General features: G+C 43.8%; 2 protein-coding genes across 2 annotated transcripts; one reads left to right on the forward strand and one right to left on the reverse strand.

The window, feature by feature from the left end:
- Window positions 1-907: 907 nt before the first annotated feature.
- Window positions 908-10,357, forward strand: PLEK2 (pleckstrin 2). Its single transcript, XM_026849312.1, has 9 exons — window positions 908-1,039; window positions 3,652-3,832; window positions 4,512-4,515; window positions 4,819-4,910; window positions 5,244-5,431; window positions 5,949-6,050; window positions 6,997-7,080; window positions 8,222-8,300; window positions 9,331-10,357. Exons 1-9 carry the CDS (start codon window positions 992-994, stop codon window positions 9,456-9,458), a joined length of 906 nt encoding a protein of 301 aa, XP_026705113.1. The 5' UTR covers window positions 908-991; the 3' UTR covers window positions 9,459-10,357.
- Window positions 10,358-10,577: 220 nt separating this feature from the next.
- LOC113480604 (galectin-related protein A-like) lies at window positions 10,578-15,589 on the reverse strand. Its single transcript, XM_026849526.1, has 5 exons — window positions 15,510-15,589; window positions 13,075-13,163; window positions 12,138-12,312; window positions 11,586-11,770; window positions 10,578-11,075 (listed from the first exon to the last, which is right to left on the reverse strand). The coding sequence occupies exons 1-4, from the start codon at window positions 15,531-15,533 to the stop codon at window positions 11,627-11,629; spliced, it is 432 nt and encodes a 143-aa protein (XP_026705327.1). The 5' UTR covers window positions 15,534-15,589; the 3' UTR covers window positions 10,578-11,075; window positions 11,586-11,626.
- Between the last annotated feature and the right edge of the window lie 625 nt (window positions 15,590-16,214).

Here is a 16,214-nt window from a genome sequence, read left to right on the forward strand (position 1 = left end):
AGGAATGCTTTTGTTTATTTGTTATACTCTACGTTGTATTTCTTACCACAGCCCCTAGTTCTGCCCACATGTATCACCTTAATTTTATACAAGTCAGGCAGTGCTAACAGCACAGCAAAGACTCTTACTCCTGAACAGCAGCTCTGCCTGAAACACTCATACTGGTTTATTTCATCAGGACAAGATTTGATAAATCTGTCAGACAGACTTATCATGGCCAAAGTCTTCAGAAATTCAATAAACATCTGAGACAAAAATTGTACTCTGTTTCAGAGGTGCTCAGGACTTACAAGAGGTCACTGCGCAGTGTTCATTGATCAGACTGCTTTACTAAAAGCTTGAATAGTTGCTTATGTAGGGATTTAGGATATTAAGTTGAGAATTTTGGTTTATATGCCCAGAGGTCACTGAAAGTAGAATGGGCTTTTAGGTGCTTTGGGGCTTCTTCAGTAAAATAAATTTCTAGCAAAAGAAATTCTTTTAAGGTTTGTAAAAGTTTCCTTGTGGTCATAATATTTTGTATGTTACACTTAAGCTGTTCTGATCTGTGGAACCCCTATAAGATGTGATTAATAGATGAGAAATTTTAAGCGGTAGTCTGAAGTTCTGAGGGACGTGATTGTATAATTCTGCTTCTCCCTCCCATACAATACCTGATTTGTCATCATGTGGCTGCTTATGCTGGCCAACTCACTTGGTGGTGTTTTTTTGCTATAGTAACTGCTGTGACAATCTTTTGAGATCTGTTTTAGATTTCCCTTTGTTTTACTTCCCAGAGGGCAGGTAATGTATCAGAGCCAGGTCACTGTTTAACTAATGTCTCATAGGTAGGGAGAGAGGAAGAAAAAAACCAGGGGAGAGTGCGTCACACTGGAGGAGGAGGGTAGCAAAGAAAAATGAGCTTTCTTAAGCAAATCGCGTGCAGAGGGACAGGCTGCCAGGGCTTGGGCGCTTCTCGGCGAGGGCTCTGCTCTCTTCCCTGCTGGCCACGATGCAGGGAGCAGCTGGAGTCCTGAAGGAGGGCTTCCTCGTCAAAAGGGTGAGTGCCCCGCTCCCCCCGGGCGGCTCTGCTCGGGGAAGCAGCCCCTGCGCAGGGACCGAGGCAGGGCTCTGGACACGGCAGCGCCTGGCGCGCTGGGCTTGAGGGGCTCCTGCCTGCTCCTGGGAAAGGGGCTCCCTCCCCCAGCTCTGGGCAGATGCCTGCCGGGGGACCTGCGGAACTGCAGGTGTTCCCTACCCTCCCTCGATTTTCCCTGTGTTGGCATTTGCCCAGAGGAAAGTGAATCAGCTATCAGGATTACTCAGGTATCAAAGACAGTGTGTCTGCACCTAGGGCACACCTCTGCAAAGAGCACATAAAAAACTACCTGGCAAATGGCAATGTGGCAGCTGTGCAAGCAGCCATGGGAGGATGGAGAAAGGAAATATGTTTTGACAGGTTTTTAAGATAGTTTGCGCCTTTTTAGTGACCCAGCTGAGCAGGGTTTCCCATTTCATATGAGAGCATGGAGGACTGAGTATCCTTTTGGAAGGGGATCACAGCAATTCAATTGTAGAAATGTGTTTGGAATAACTTCTTTCTTCTACATTCATTAAGCTGCACTGGAAGAAAATTTTAGCCACAATACAGAGAAAAGAGCTGAAAGATGATGTGACAGCTTTCAGCCTTTCCAATACTTGTCCTACAGGACCAAATCAGTTGAGGACAGTCTGTGGTGAGCCTGGGACACAAGAGGGCAATTAAGCAAGGGGCATAAGCTGCTTTTAGTACCAAGACCCTGTCTCAATGACTCATATGGCCTTTGACTGCACACGAAATATGTGATTCAAAGGTTTGTTCAGAGGTTTGCCACGCCTTGGGAAATGCTTTTCTACAGTACGTGGCAGTGCTTCTGGTGCTAACATGAAGGTAATCGTGGTCAGGAGCTCTCTTGGCAGGGCTCCCGGCAGCCCGGCCAGCCACTGGCCACCTGAAGCTGTGCTTTGCACGGAGAAGGGCTGCACGGTCCGAGCTGTTCCTCATCCTCCCTTCTGCAGCGAGGGCAGAGCAAGCCCAGCTCCTGCTCTCCTCTCTGGGCTATGGTTTTATTTTGTGTCTCTTAAGTGACTACTGAATTCAAGATGGGAAGCCAAGGCACCGAGTGCGTGAGAGCAATAGGATATCACCAGCACACTGAGCTGTAACTGCCAGCAGTCCGTGCAACATCAGAGAGATACACAGCTGGATAGGAAGGAGACCTCAAAGAGGGTGACTAAAGAAAACTGAGGGAGAAGGGAACAAGGGATCCAGCAGAAAAAAGTGAGGAAGGAGTGGGATCAGGTAAAGAAAACAGTTTTCTTAAGAAGGGAGCGGAAGCAAGGAGATGATATAAATGCATTATAAATGACTCAATTACATATTGTAACATATTATAAAGTAAATGTGTGGAAGTCAGGTAATGACAAAGAAAAAAAGGTAAGGCAACCTCTTGAAAAAAGAAGAGATCTCCAAGAAGGAAAGAAAAGAACCATAGCAAAGAACATAACTCTCAGGAAAAATGGCCAAGGGACTTTACAACAGATGTCAAAAAACACTGAAGAAGGCAAAGGGAAGGAGTAAACAATCCCAAGTTAGATGAATTGTATTTAGTATAGAGTAGAAGACATTAGATCTAAGTGCCCTGGATTTTAGAGGCTCATTACCCCACCTTTTTGTGAAAATTGCTGTTTTTCCCCTTTACTCATAGAGAATTAATGAGCTTTGATTGCTGCCACAACCGGACCTTGCATGCTCCTTTCTTCTAGCTTTGCCTCCCCTCTCCCAGGTATCAGAGCTTCCTCTAGCCAGAGCTTTGCCTGCCAGCTGTAAGGCTCCATCACCTGTAGACATGCAAGTCAGATCCTCACACCGAAGCTGGACCTGACACTGTCAGACTGCCAGCCCTCACTGAGGTTTGCTCTCCTGTATAGCTGGGCTAAAGAGAGCTGGGGGGGGGAAAGAAGAGGGTTTGTCTGTATTCTGGTATAACTCAGGAGGCATTCAACATCAGCCTTTGTTTGGTCTTTTGACATTAAAAAACATATTTCCTTTACGGTAAACGGTAGCACAGGGAATGTTTTAGCCCAGGAGATTAGAGGCAGGCAGGGTAGGAACAAACCACTCATTAGTAGTAAGAGGGGATGTAAGGAAAAGGCAATTCACCCAGCAAAGAGGTCTCAAGACCACTTGGCACCTACAGCCACATCAAAATGACAAAGAACAAAACACATCAGCCACCACCCAGGGTCACCAGAGAGAAGGAGTTTGTCTCCAAGAGCCCTCACACATTTCAGATTTAGCCCTGTTCCTGCCCAGTGCTGTCAGTGGGCAGGTGTGCACCCAAATGGCAGCTCTCTCAGATAATTCATATGAGCTTTTGCAAGCATCAATTCTTGCCAGCAAAGATGTCCTTGCTGGAGAAAGAGCAAAGCAGCTTTGTGTTTCTTTTCATACAATGCCCTATTAGTTTATGGTATTTTTACACACACACACACACACACACCCCCAAAAAAAACCCCAACAAAACAACCAAAAACCAAAACCAAAACAAAACAAGAACAAAAAAAAGAGAAAACACAGTAATTTCTTAATGCTTCTGTTAAAGTTAGCTGTGTGGATTTCTTCCCCTCTAGGGACATATTGTTCGTAACTGGAAAGTGAGATGGTTTGTTCTGCTTCAAGATAAGCTGCTGTATTACAAAATTGAAGGAGGCAAGAAGGAGCCTTCTCCAAAGGGCAGGATACTTTTGGATGGCTGCACCATTACTTGTCCATGCCTGGAATATGAGAACAGACCGGTACGACTTGAAAAATGTATCCCTTCTCAATGACACTCACTTTCTAACTCCTCCCTAGTCTTTTCCTCTTCTCCTGACTTCTTTGATTTACTGCAACCCTATCACTGGGGCGTTTCCAGAATTAGGCCCAGATAAAAGCAAGCTGCCGATAGCAATGTAACCAGGACAAGCAATGAACTCCCTCATTGTGTTTTTGCTGTTCCCTGTACCCAAATCTGAGTTACAGCCATTAACAACCACCCCACACAGATACACACACACAGAGTGGGAAGAATAAATGCAAATGCATCAGCCCAGTGGTGTGTGAGATGACATGGACAGCTCAATAAAATCCAAGCAGGATGGGAAAAAAGGGAAACTTAACATATATGATAGTTGCCTTAAACCCGGGCTGTATCCATGGAATGCTCCTGGGCAGCCAGGTCAGAATCCCTTTTCCTTCATTAGTGGGACATTGCTGATGTGGAAAGGTTCCAGCAGGAGGGGTCTGGAAGGGAAAGTGCTCACCCATGGGCAAACTTCCTCTGAGCAGGGCCAGAAGGGAAATGACTCTGGAAGTTGCTGACTATTTCAGTGCTTCTCATGGCAGAAAGAGCCTAGTGAGAGTTTGTAGTTGTTGAGAAACTAGAGATCTGGATGTGAAAACAGCACACTCCTATGTAATCCAGTATCTGGGTGGTCTGCTCTCTTTTAAGTACTGTAAGCTCCATGCATGCAAACCATGCTTGGAACTAAAAACCCAGGGGATTTGGGGGGGGGGGGGGGGGGGGGTGAAGTGCTTTAAATTGAAAGATACTTTGTAAGGTATCTTGTTTACTGCTGCTATGGGGAGAATAAAGTTTTCCCATACCATACTCTAGGACAAAACTCCTGGGGGAGTATTTAGACTGTTTCCCATGTTGATGTTGGTAATCATGAGGACATCCCAGGCGCTGACAGAAGTATGTGGAAATTTCTGCCTGTCTTTCTATTCTACTAACGTTGTCCTGTGCTCTTTTACAGCCACATAGTGGAGAGAATGTGTGACAGCAGTACTGGAATCAAGAGGACCCGCAACTTGGAGCAAGGCAACAGATACAAAGAGACCTTCACAGGTACACCTACTGCCCACAGAGAGCTTCCTCACATCTGACATGCCACGCTGCAGAAACAAGGGAGCTGCTCTACTGCCTTCATAGTGGGATCACTTGTGGCCCAGTGAAAAGTAGTGGGGCAGCCAAGCTCTCCAACACCTTTCTCTCTTGCTCTTTGAATATATGGAGGCATATGCAGGGCCCCACACTTTTGGTCAACTTTGCACTTTATTGACAGTCTTTGTGATGGTACCAAAATGTTTCAGCAAATGAAGACCTGTGTGGCAGGAGACCACTTGTCTCACCTTGGAAGAGCTCATTATCTTGGTATGAGAGCTGCCTTTCTCCCTGCAGGTTCTGCCCTGGTGGACTGGCTCATCTCCAATAGCTTTGCTGTGTCACGGTTCGAGGCCATCACCTTGGCATCCATGCTGATGGAGGAGAACTTCATCAAGCCCGTGGGAGCCCGCAGCACTGAGGCCACACGCTACAGTGACCTCTCTGAGCAGTTCCTCGACGACTCCACCGCGCTGTACATGTTTGTAAGCGATGCAGCTGCTAACAGGCACCTCCTCTGCCCCTCGTGACATGCTTGATTTGGGGCAGTGCTAACCGGGACACACACAGCATGCAACCAAAGGCAAAATATGCAGGCTATAAAATCAAACACAGAAGGAGCAGCTCTAGGCTTTTAGTAGCATTAACACTTGCACTTTTGCTGGAGACAAATAACTACATGGATATGGAAGGATCTACAAATTACATAATTAGGCATTAAAAGGGGTGTGTCCCTTGAGTGCAGTGCTGTGTCTGCATTTAACGGAGGCCGTGCTGTAGTTATGCTAAAACTCAAGGCCACAGTGCGTGTATAGGCTTTACAGCTGCAATCTGTTGCTGGTAAATCTCAGGCCTACAAAGCTGAGCAGCAGGGAGGGCTACAGAGTACAATTTACTTGGGCAATATAAGGTAAAAACAGCTCAAGGAAAATAACATGCAGAACTTTGTACTTAAGAGTGTGTTTAGATTGAAAAGTGAAACTGTCTTTTCCCTCTTTGCAGGCTGAGAGCAGTAAGAAAAATACCAGTTCCAAGGAAGAGCTGCAATTTAACATCTCTGAATTAAGAGGGACAATTGTGAAGCAAGGGTTCTTAGTCAAACAGGTAAATACAGTTTTTGAACCTTCACTGGGAAGCAAGAAAAATTACAGCTCTTAGGGCTTCCTAGAGAATGAATGTGGTTTATACAAGCATGGCTGGAGAGCTGTGGTCAGCAGAGCTAACTCGCCTGTTAGTACTACTTACAGAGATCATGTGGTGAAGAGTATTTAGTAATAAAGAAGTGAGCTATGGAGCTTGTTGCTTAGGCAGGATTAATTGGATATTCTGTATATAGTGAGTGTATACAGAAAGGTATCAAATAGTATCAAAACCGAAAGTCCCAGATAAGCTCCAAATCCCACCAGAGGTGTTACATTCACTTCCCAGCAGATCCACTGTTCCTCTGGTTTAACCTATCCCATTGGGTCGTGCGAGCAGCTACAGCATTCTGCTGGCCACAGACAAATGTCAAAGCTGAGTAGATTGACTTTTGCATGAAGTGGACATTTACCTGTGGAGAGTCACTCATATCCACATGGATGCTCTGGTGGTGTTGAGACTTGTTTTCTTTGGGCACAATTACCTGCCAGCAGTAATTATTTACAGGATCCCACCCTAAGTCTGCAAGACTTGCTACAAACAAGGGCTGGGGGCAAAAGAGCGAAGACCTGAAAAAGGACTTGGCATAATCCCTTCCATGAATGCACAGCATGGGTTTTTAATCCAAGACACGTATTTAATCTAAAATGAAGAGCAGGAGTCAGGGATATAATCACTTGGTCCTGTCATTCTGCTTTCTTAGTTCTCAGCACAAGGAAGGGAGAGAGGAAGGAAATACCAATGTATGAAGAAGGATGTTAAGAAGAAAATCATGGGAGTTACTAAGATGTCAGAAAAGATTTTTCCCTCTTGGCTCCAAAACCTACTTAGGTCTCCCCTACAGCCTGCAGGAAAATGGCCATTTCAGGAGGTATTTACTGGTGGTAACTTTAATTATTCTGTTTTGCAGGGGCACAAGAGGAAAAACTGGAAGGTGAGGAGATTTGTTTTGAGAGCTGATCCTGCTTTTTTGCACTACTATGACCCCACTAAGGTATGTGAGTGGGGAGTTAGTACCCACAGAATTCCTCTTACAGACCTAAACATTATAATGAAAATACAATTGTGCTATAAATGTTTCTCTCACCCAAATCTTCTGGGATCCTCTGCCCATTTCATGGGGAATAAGACCTCTCTGGCCTTACCCTGGGAGGTTGTCCTTGTAGGATTTTCTATCCCTGCGTCTTTCCTCTTGTCTTTTCCCCAGTGAGATTCCTTTTCCTTAGCCGAGGGGCAGCAGTCTTCTTGGGACTGCTCTTTTGTTTGTACCCACACAGTATGGGGCCGTGCTCTTGCAGGGATTCTTCCTGGGCTGTGATCTTTCTGAACTGACATCTCACCAAGTGAGGGTCATACTGCTACTGGGATTTTTTCCATTCTTATTCCCACATTAAATAGGTCAATGTCAAAGTATTTATAGGAATTTCTGCTACTCAGTTTTAAATTTGCTCAGGGAACAGTAGAATTTATCTTCACAGATACAATAATCAGTGTGAGCAACCCAGAAGGGCATGTGAATCCATCAGACGCATACGGTATCACAAAGCCCAACAGGTTGCTAAAAGAACACATCTAGAAATGCTTTATGTGACTGTTAAAGAAAACACAACACAACAGTGAAAAGAGTTTATAGAGCTGGTTCATTTTTTGTTGCCTGTTTCTTTGTGGGGGTTTTTTGCACTGCAACTTGCCCTTGCAATGCTGTAAACAAAAACTGCAGAACCTGAAGATCAGATAAGAAAGCCAGTCTACTAGCGAAAACAGTCAAATTTTTCCCGTACAGTCTCAGTGAAAAGCAGCAAGCTGAAAACTTGCAGAAAAAAATATATATATTAATTAATATGCGTGTTATTAATAAGACTATACATAAGTTTGAACTGTGATTGTTAGTCTACCCTTGTGCTTCTAATTGATTTCTACCATTCCCAGCTACATCAGAGAAATATCTGAGACTGAAACAACATAGTAATGCATTTAATTACATGTCCTAATTGGCTTCTCTTGTGACATGGATGTTTTATACCTGGAAAGACTGGCATTACGTCTCCACCTTCATAAAAATAATTGATCTGCTCTGAGAAATTATTCCAATTATGGTATTTTCCAGATAAGCCTCATTTTCTTTCTCTTTGCAGGAAGAAAACAGGCCAGTAGGTGGATTTTCTCTCCGTGGCTGTCTTGTCTCAGCTCTGGAGGACAACGGAGTCCCATCAGGTAAGCATGAGCCTCTAAACTTTCATATATACATACTGCTGCCATAGCAATACAGTCTTTGGTGTGGGTTTGTGTGTATGGCTGTCTATATGCACAAGTGGCCTAGCTTTTCCTCTCCCCTTGCAAGTAAGTGAAGAGGCGTATCATAAAAAATCCCCGTACTGCTGGATTGTCCGTATCAAAGGGGATTTTTTTAGCGTTATTTCCACTTATCTTGGGTGTTCCCCTTTTTATGTGCTTTTCTCAGTCAGATAACCTCTGAGACAGTCCTAAAACACTGATTAATGTTCCAGAGTTAACAGACAAAGAGGAAACACCTTCTTTTTGGATGTTGTTTAACGCAAAATCTTGAGGTATCCCCTAATGCCACCACTTTTCTGTGTGTCCTCTCTACTTATGCTATGACCTTTTCCTTTTTATCTGCTAGAACACCAATGTAAGTGAGACATAAAGACAGCAATACAAACAACGTTTCTGCTAGTCAATATGCTTAGCTTAGGCATTTGTCTAGAATGTCAGATAAGTGTTTCTGCTGTTAAAGCAATTTATTTTATGACAGTAAGCACAATGTCTGGATCTAGAATAGGGAGCATCTTTCTAAAGGCAAAAGACAGGGCCTGAAGAAGATACTGTCCAGGGTTGGGGGGGCATGATGAACAATAGAACTCCTTGCTAAGAGGAACCTGAAGGTGGGCAGGAGCCAATCTAATGTACTGCACAAGTTGGTAGGGTGCTCATCCTTCCATTGTATAACTCAAGTAAGATTCCTCATTTAATCGGCAAGTATTTTATATATGATGGATAGTACACAGTAGTTCATACAGTTTATGTGAGGGGTGCTGTACTACATCTTTATATTGCAGAAGGGGAATCAAAGACACAAGAGCTTTAGATGTCTTATCCATAATGAAATGGAAAGGTCTGATACCCTAATTCACTAAATTAATATTCTTCCCTATGAAGCTTCATATCTGCCACAAAGCATTTCCCTGTGCAGCTTCCTGATCTGTCATATCTTTTTTCTCTGCAGGAGTGAAGGGCAATGTGCAAGGAAACCTCTTTAAAATCATCACCAAAAAGGACATTCATTATTACATCCAGGCCAGCTCCAAGACAGAGCGAGCACAGTGGATTGAGGCAATCAAACCACTGACATGAGTAAGATGGACTCCATGCCAAATGACAAGTCACATTTGTGACCAAGTTTCCTGCTCTCATTGTCTGGGAGTGTTTTTCTCTTAGATAGTCTATTTTTTTATTTGTATCACCACAGTGCCTAGCAGTTCCTGGCAGACTCCTAGATGTCTAGAAGTCAGGTAGATCCAGAATAATTCCCCACCAAGAACTTACTATCTAACCAAGAGACAAAAGACAACAGGTTGATACAGAGAAATGGGGCTTTACAAAGAAACAATGAGATAATATTCCAAGATGGAAGTACAAGTATTCAGTCTACATCTGACAGATCCAGGTTGTGCTTTATCCTAAAGCAGAAGTGTCTTGCTCCTTTTCCCTTTATAAAGGGTCTCATAAAACTTAGTTAAGACTGACTGAATCAAAGTCCTGAAAGGTCCTGGTGTCTGAGGCTGCTGTTCTTACTATACCACAAGGGTCTTGTGCTAAGCCACAACCCAGCTGCCAGGATAATCACTATTGCAAAACAAACCAGCGGTCTGTCTGTCCATCCATCTGCTCTAACATTTGGCTCTCTGTTAGGCTGGAAAGGATCAAAGGATCCTCCCCTCTAGCATATAGATTATTCTTGTGCTGGTAGTAGCCCATAGCAGTACAGGACCCTCGCATCAAATCAGAACAGTGGCAGTTATTCCAGACAATTGCTGGTGCTGAATATATTGGAAGAAATCATTCAGCCATAAAATCAAGACTTTTCCTCCTGATTATCACCATAAATCTGTTTATGTGGAGCACCACTGGGACCAAGAACTCTAATAGCAGTTCTGACTATTGCTTTTTCTACTTTAAGCCATTAAATTTTCCATTATTTGTCTAGTAAACTTGACTTTGATTTCATTAAATATAAAAAAAAGTTCAGTGCATTTGAATCTCCTGTGCTCTTTAGATAAGACTTTTTATCAGAGTTTGAGAATATGAAAATAATGGTTGCATACACTGTAAATTTTAATTTTTAGAGAAACTGAGATGTTCTCCACAACACCAGAGGGTAGAATGGAATGTACAAAATAATTAAAACACCTGACCAGCCTGCTGATAGTATACTATTTTCATAAAATTTCTCATGTTATCTTGAGTACCTTTATCTGCTAGCCAGACTCTGCAGAGCCTCCAAAAGCACTCTGAAGACAGCATGCTATATATCTTCCCTGAAGTCATAGAGGAATTCAACAGCTCCCTATCCAGTGAACCACTTCTTTGCAGATTTTTTGTTCTCCAAGGTATGTACTGAAAAAAAAAGTATCTTCATCTAAAGATTTTCCCCTTCATCCTGTCTGAAAACCAACCAATCATAACAGAGCCAAAGGCAGCAGCTGTGATATATGCTTATATATGTATTAGAATAGCCATGTACTTAGGACTTTTTTCTGAATCTACAGCAATGAAATAACAGCACAACACTCATGTGCATTCAAATATTTAACAGAGCTGGTAAAAAATTTTGCCAGCAAAGGTGCATTTTTAATTAGATACAATAATGGGCAATGTAGTTTCAGCTACAGATACCATTTCCTAGAGCTGGTTCAGAGAAGACTGTGAAATCCACAGCTGTTGAAACCTTTCAGTTCACGAGAATGCTACCTGCAAGAGACAAGGGATGCTGGTAAGGCATTTATTACTCTGTACTGGGAAGCGCAGATGGCTTTGTGCTGACTGAGCAGAGCTTCCAGGAAAAGCCGTTCCCTCCTGATAATGTGAGCCTTGCTGGGGCCCACCAGACTCCCTTATTCACTTATAAGAAAATCTGCTTCTCTTTCCTCAGTCCCACCACCTGCACATTGCCCAGTTCTAGTCACAAGGGTCACAGCCACCCCACCGCAGAGGACTGAGCTCTGCCAGCTGTCATGCCTGGGGGATTAGGGGACCACGAGATACTGCATAGCATCATAAATCTTGCAGTATGGGAGGCCAAAAGAGTATCACAGCAAAGGCTCTATGATTTACCTGGACCATTCATAGCTCTACAATTTTGAGTGTATATGAGGAAAAAAGTGTATATTTCAAACACATCAGTAAATTAAAAAGATAGAGTTTTCACTCTCCAGAATCAGCCAGGGGAAAAGATAAAACATTTGTCACAGGAGAAAGTACATTTGCCTCTGTCCCCTGGTGTTATTGTGGACTCCCTTTTTTCAAGCCACTTTGGTAAGCTTGATGTCCCCTGAGATCTGCAAAGCTTTCACCAAGTTTAGGGGCTGAATGCGGTGAGTGAAGTCACAGAGCTGCCGTCCGTCAAGCAAGACTCGTATTTGCTGGTGTTCACATAAAAGCTCCATCTGCAATGGAAAAGGACAGGGGAGGGTGTTAGAGAACAGCAGCAGAGTTGATTTTACCAGTATGGACTTAGAACCCCATAGGATGGGGACAGCGAAGCACAAAGTCTGCTGGTTCTTCTGAAATGCCCCTAATAAATAACCTACCCTCTGCTGAGATAATAATATAAAGCTCCTTATAGCGAGTTCTTTCACTAAGACTAGAGAAATGAATGGATCTCTCCCATCAGGGCTTGAGCTGTTGCTCTCTGTGCCATACTAGTCTAGTTAACTAACAGTGTCAATAGTTAGCTAGTTGTGGTCATATATGTAGCCTTCAGCCTTTCTCCCCTCCCTTTCTCTACCCTACTCATAGTACCCCCAAAATTACCTTAAACGTGTCGCCTGCTGTAAATGGGAAGTAGGGAATGGTCTTCTCTTCTCTTCCCCATTTCCCAGCAATTCGTGCATTTCGGGTGATGGATTTGTCACTAAAGTTAACTGTAAATAACAGCCCCACATCTCGGTTTGCATCCACTGGATCACAGAGCAGAGTCACTGAAAAGCTGGAAAAACAATTAAATGACTGGGACTTTCATAAACGTGAAAGGACATGGTGAACATGGCAGATGCCTATAAAGACTAGAGACAGACGTTGAATTCTTGTCAAACTGAAACACAAGATTTCTACAGGCTTAGAAACTGCAGGGGTGAGAACAGGCTGGTCTTTGTTTCTCCTCCAGTTTCCAGTAGGATGCTAGTGACTTCTGATGTTGCTTCCCCTCTCTTGTGACTGAAATCAAACCCACGTTTGTGCATGAGCCAATGCTAATTTGGGTCCTAAAAGAGGTTATGGCAAACTCTTCAACAGTGGAAGCACTGGAGTTGATTGCTGTAGATGCAGAACAGTGTAATGATAAGTATAGTTGCTGTCATCCAGATTAAACACAGCAATGAACCTGCACCTCCTGTGCCAAAACCATTGGTTTTTAAATGGTGTTGCTTCCAGCCCCCAGCAGCCAGCCATGATGCAGGTTCAGATTTGCACCTCTTCCTGGAGGAGAAATGCCACCTCACCTATATGCCCCCTCCAGTTCACATAAGGACAAGGAGTAGAAAATCCTGACAGGGCACTCAGAAAGGCTGAACAGTGAATTCTTTCTTTCTCTTTTAATCTAAGAGCAGGAAAATTAAATAATGTCATAAATGATAAATCTGTTTGACTTTCTTCCTCCAAAGAGCACAGACCCTCAAGAAATCTTATGAATTTAGAAGACGGGTAAGAGCATGTATGACAGGATGGGACCCCCACTAGCCTCTTCACTTACCTCTTGGGGTTGGAGTGCACCATTCCTATGACTGTGAGTTTCATGGCTGGTCTCAGGCCACCTTTAATTTCACCAACATACTGCTCCACCTGCAGGGAACAGTGAAAATGTGCTGCAGTAGGTCATGCTGTGGGTAAACCAGCTTTAACAGCTGCCTTGGTCACCTCATATAACTTGATTTTATTTTTATGTGTACAAAAGAACTTAAAAATATTTCCAGCCTAAAGTATTTCTTGCACTTTTGGTACAAATTCTGTCAGTTCTGGCATCTGAGGTGAGTGAGAGGGCTGCCATAACCAACCCACCAGTAATGAGGAGTTGGCTGCCCAACAGGAGTGCCAGCTCGGGGGGCAGTTTCTGACCAAAACTGCCGTCAGTGAGATGAGCGGCTGCTGTCAGTGGTTTGCCTGACAGATGTGGTGACCGAAGACCCTGACGGTATGCCTCAGGTGGCTCTGGTAACAGCCACCACTGACCTCGGGTGACTGATGACACTCCCCAAGACCAGAGCAAGTGCTGCAAGCACTACAGTGCTGCAAGCACTACACCACACATCTCATGAGTGACAGAAGCCAGCAAGCTGACACACCTGGGACGAGCCAGTGACAGCTGCTATGGTCCAATGACACAATAAATGTGGTTGCAGTGTTCCATGCAGCAGAATAAAAGCTTTGTGGCAGCATGATGCAGAGTGCAGACTCTGTGTGAACTTACTTTGCCGGCTCAAATTTGTTAACAGATTTCAGTAGGCTAACCTGACACCAGCAGGCGTTACACTGGACCGGGTGGCCTCTGTCCTCTGCCATAAGAGCACAAAGCCAGCATAGATGCTGCCCTACCACTGCATGTTGACAGAAGCACAACCATGTCCTCACAGCTGATCCCAGTCACGCCTGTCCCCATTATCTTTTCAAAGTCAGAAAATGGCTTCTTGGGGGATCTACTTTTGTCTCATTCACAAAGACCTGTAGTTGCAAACTCCACCCAAAGATCAGAGCTACATTTACTGCTCCAAGTAATCCTCCAACATCTTCAGTGGTCAGTGGAGAAACTAATACAGGCAATGGCTGACACAGAAAAATAAGAGAGAGGTTGGAAACAAGTGATAGGGATGTTTTGAGACTTCAGTATCAGAAGCTGCTTTAAAATGTAAATGTCAGAGTACTACACTGTAGCATGTGATCACTCCCTATGCAGATTCACTTACAAAGAGCTGCTATAAAACACTACGCATTATTAGCAATTTGTGTAACACTGATAATATTCCAAGGCAGTGCACAGCAGACCCTATTTTAGATAAAAAGCGCTTTATCATTCCAGTGTTCCAAGGTAAAAATTCAGACATTTTTTTGCTAGAAGACCTGCTCAATATTTGCGTGGTTTACTATTTTGACTGCAAGAAGCACTACATCAGCATGGAATCCCATAGACTTCTGTTCACAGCAAATGGGCTTCCATTCAAGTTGCTACAGGTATTTCATAGATATTTTTGGAAAATGTAACTAATGTTAGATTTTTAAATTATTGAATGCCAGCTTTTTTAATGGAAACACAAATTCAGGATGAAAAACGTTTTGCCTATACTCCATTTCCTAATTTAAGTTTATTAGTTATATCATCTGCTAGGATGACCTTAAACAATTTGATTTTCTCACCTTGATATTTACATTGAGCCACATTTACAGCCTCACAGATATATTAATAAACCTCTGATTCCTAACAAGGCCAGTATTAGAAGAAATGAATTTAAAAGTACCTTCAAAAATAACAGCACTACTGCTGATTGTTAATAACGTACATTTACCCTTGCAAAAGTGGGCAGGTGACTCTAACAGATATGTTTTGAACTTTGTAACAAAAGAAAAGCGTCAGCCACCTGAGATGTCTTACACGAGGGAGCAGCTCCAAGAAAGGAGTCTGACTGTAAGGAGATAATTTCAACTGGATAAAGCAATTAGAGAGTGGGTAGTAAGCATAAGAGATCCCAGGCTAAATGAACTTCATCCTCATACAGGTCCTGTGTCCCACTAAAGCTCCTTCCCTGACTACACAAGAGACAAGATGTAAAATAATACCCCAAGTTGAAAGTGCACCTTGAGAAACTGTGCAGAGCAGCACCGCAGTAAGCACCATCATTAAAAGCACAGGGAGTCAGCACAGAATAGATCAACAACAACCACATGGTTTCAACACTTACACCTGGTACAGCATGACTGAAGTAAGGCTCAGATGCATGACTACCCACGCGCCATTTCTCTGCCAACACTGAGTTGACAGCACAGATGAAAAATACTCAAGATGCCATTGGAGGTAATGGTACAAATTCCTGCAGTACCTTACGTGGTTTATTGGTGGGTCCCAGCACATGCATATGAATATAGCTCCCCTCCCATATTTTCTGTTCAGGAGCCCTGGGGGCTCACTCGGTCACTTACTTTGGGACACCTCTCCTCTGTCATCACTGCTCTGCTCCTACACTTGCTTCTGTTGCAGCAGTCCCCAGAGTAGGTTTTATTTTGTGTGTCAGGACAAAACCAAACAAAAAGCCCGGAATAAAGGGAGGATGGGGGGGGGCTTATCTCTGCCAAACAGTGGCTGGACACCACCCAGCCAAGTAGCTGAGTCATGGCCCTCTGCGTCTCTTCCCACCCGGGGAAGCTCACAAATAATATAACCCAGGGAGGGCAAGAGGGCAGGGGAATTGCAAGGGTGGGCAGGCCCCTGCTGCACCGCAGTGCCTGGCGAGCCAGGGTCTGGGTCTGTATCTATACCTACACATCTTTATAGAGGGGTTTCAAACTATGCATGTGTGTGCATAACATATTGTATTTTACATATAAATAACACATCATTTATTTATTTTGATACCATTTCTGTCCTTTCTTAAAGGGGTAAATATATAATTTGAATCCCTATATAAACCTATGGATTGAGGGATACATCTAGGATTACACACATATACAGGGGGTAAAGACACACACACGCCTATACGAACACCTCCATTGTACGTGTGTCTGTCGGTGTCTACCGCACACATACACACAGCCTGCCCGTGGGAGGCGGCTCTCGGGCAGGGGAGGCCGGGGGGCCGTCGAGCCGGGCTGGGCCGGGCCGGACCTTGCGGGTGGCAGTAAGGTACG

This window comes from Athene cunicularia (genome assembly GCF_003259725.1).
Source record: "Athene cunicularia isolate RWA chromosome 5 unlocalized genomic scaffold, athCun1 chr5_part1, whole genome shotgun sequence".
Lineage (NCBI taxonomy): Eukaryota > Metazoa > Chordata > Aves > Strigiformes > Strigidae > Athene > Athene cunicularia.

Bases quoted from the DNA above. Each gene is read 5' to 3' on its own strand.
- PLEK2 (XM_026849312.1), top strand. From the start codon at position 992: ATGCAGGGAGCAGCTGGAGTCCTGAAGGAGGGCTTCCTCGTCAAAAGG. The intron at 4,911-5,243 runs GTACACCTACTG...TTCTCCCTGCAG, and splicing joins ATACAAAGAGACCTTCACAG to GTTCTGCCCTGGTGGACTGG. The intron at 6,051-6,996 runs GTAAATACAGTT...TCTGTTTTGCAG, and splicing joins AAGGGTTCTTAGTCAAACAG to GGGCACAAGAGGAAAAACTG.
- LOC113480604 (XM_026849526.1), bottom strand. From the start codon at position 15,533: ATGACAGAGGAGAGGTGTCCCAAA. The intron at 13,164-15,509 runs GTAAGTGACCGA...TGTTCCCTGCAG, and splicing joins CAGAGGAGAGGTGTCCCAAA to GTGGAGCAGTATGTTGGTGA. The intron at 11,771-12,137 runs GTAATTTTGGGG...TTTCCATTGCAG, and splicing joins CAGCAGGCGACACGTTTAAG to ATGGAGCTTTTATGTGAACA.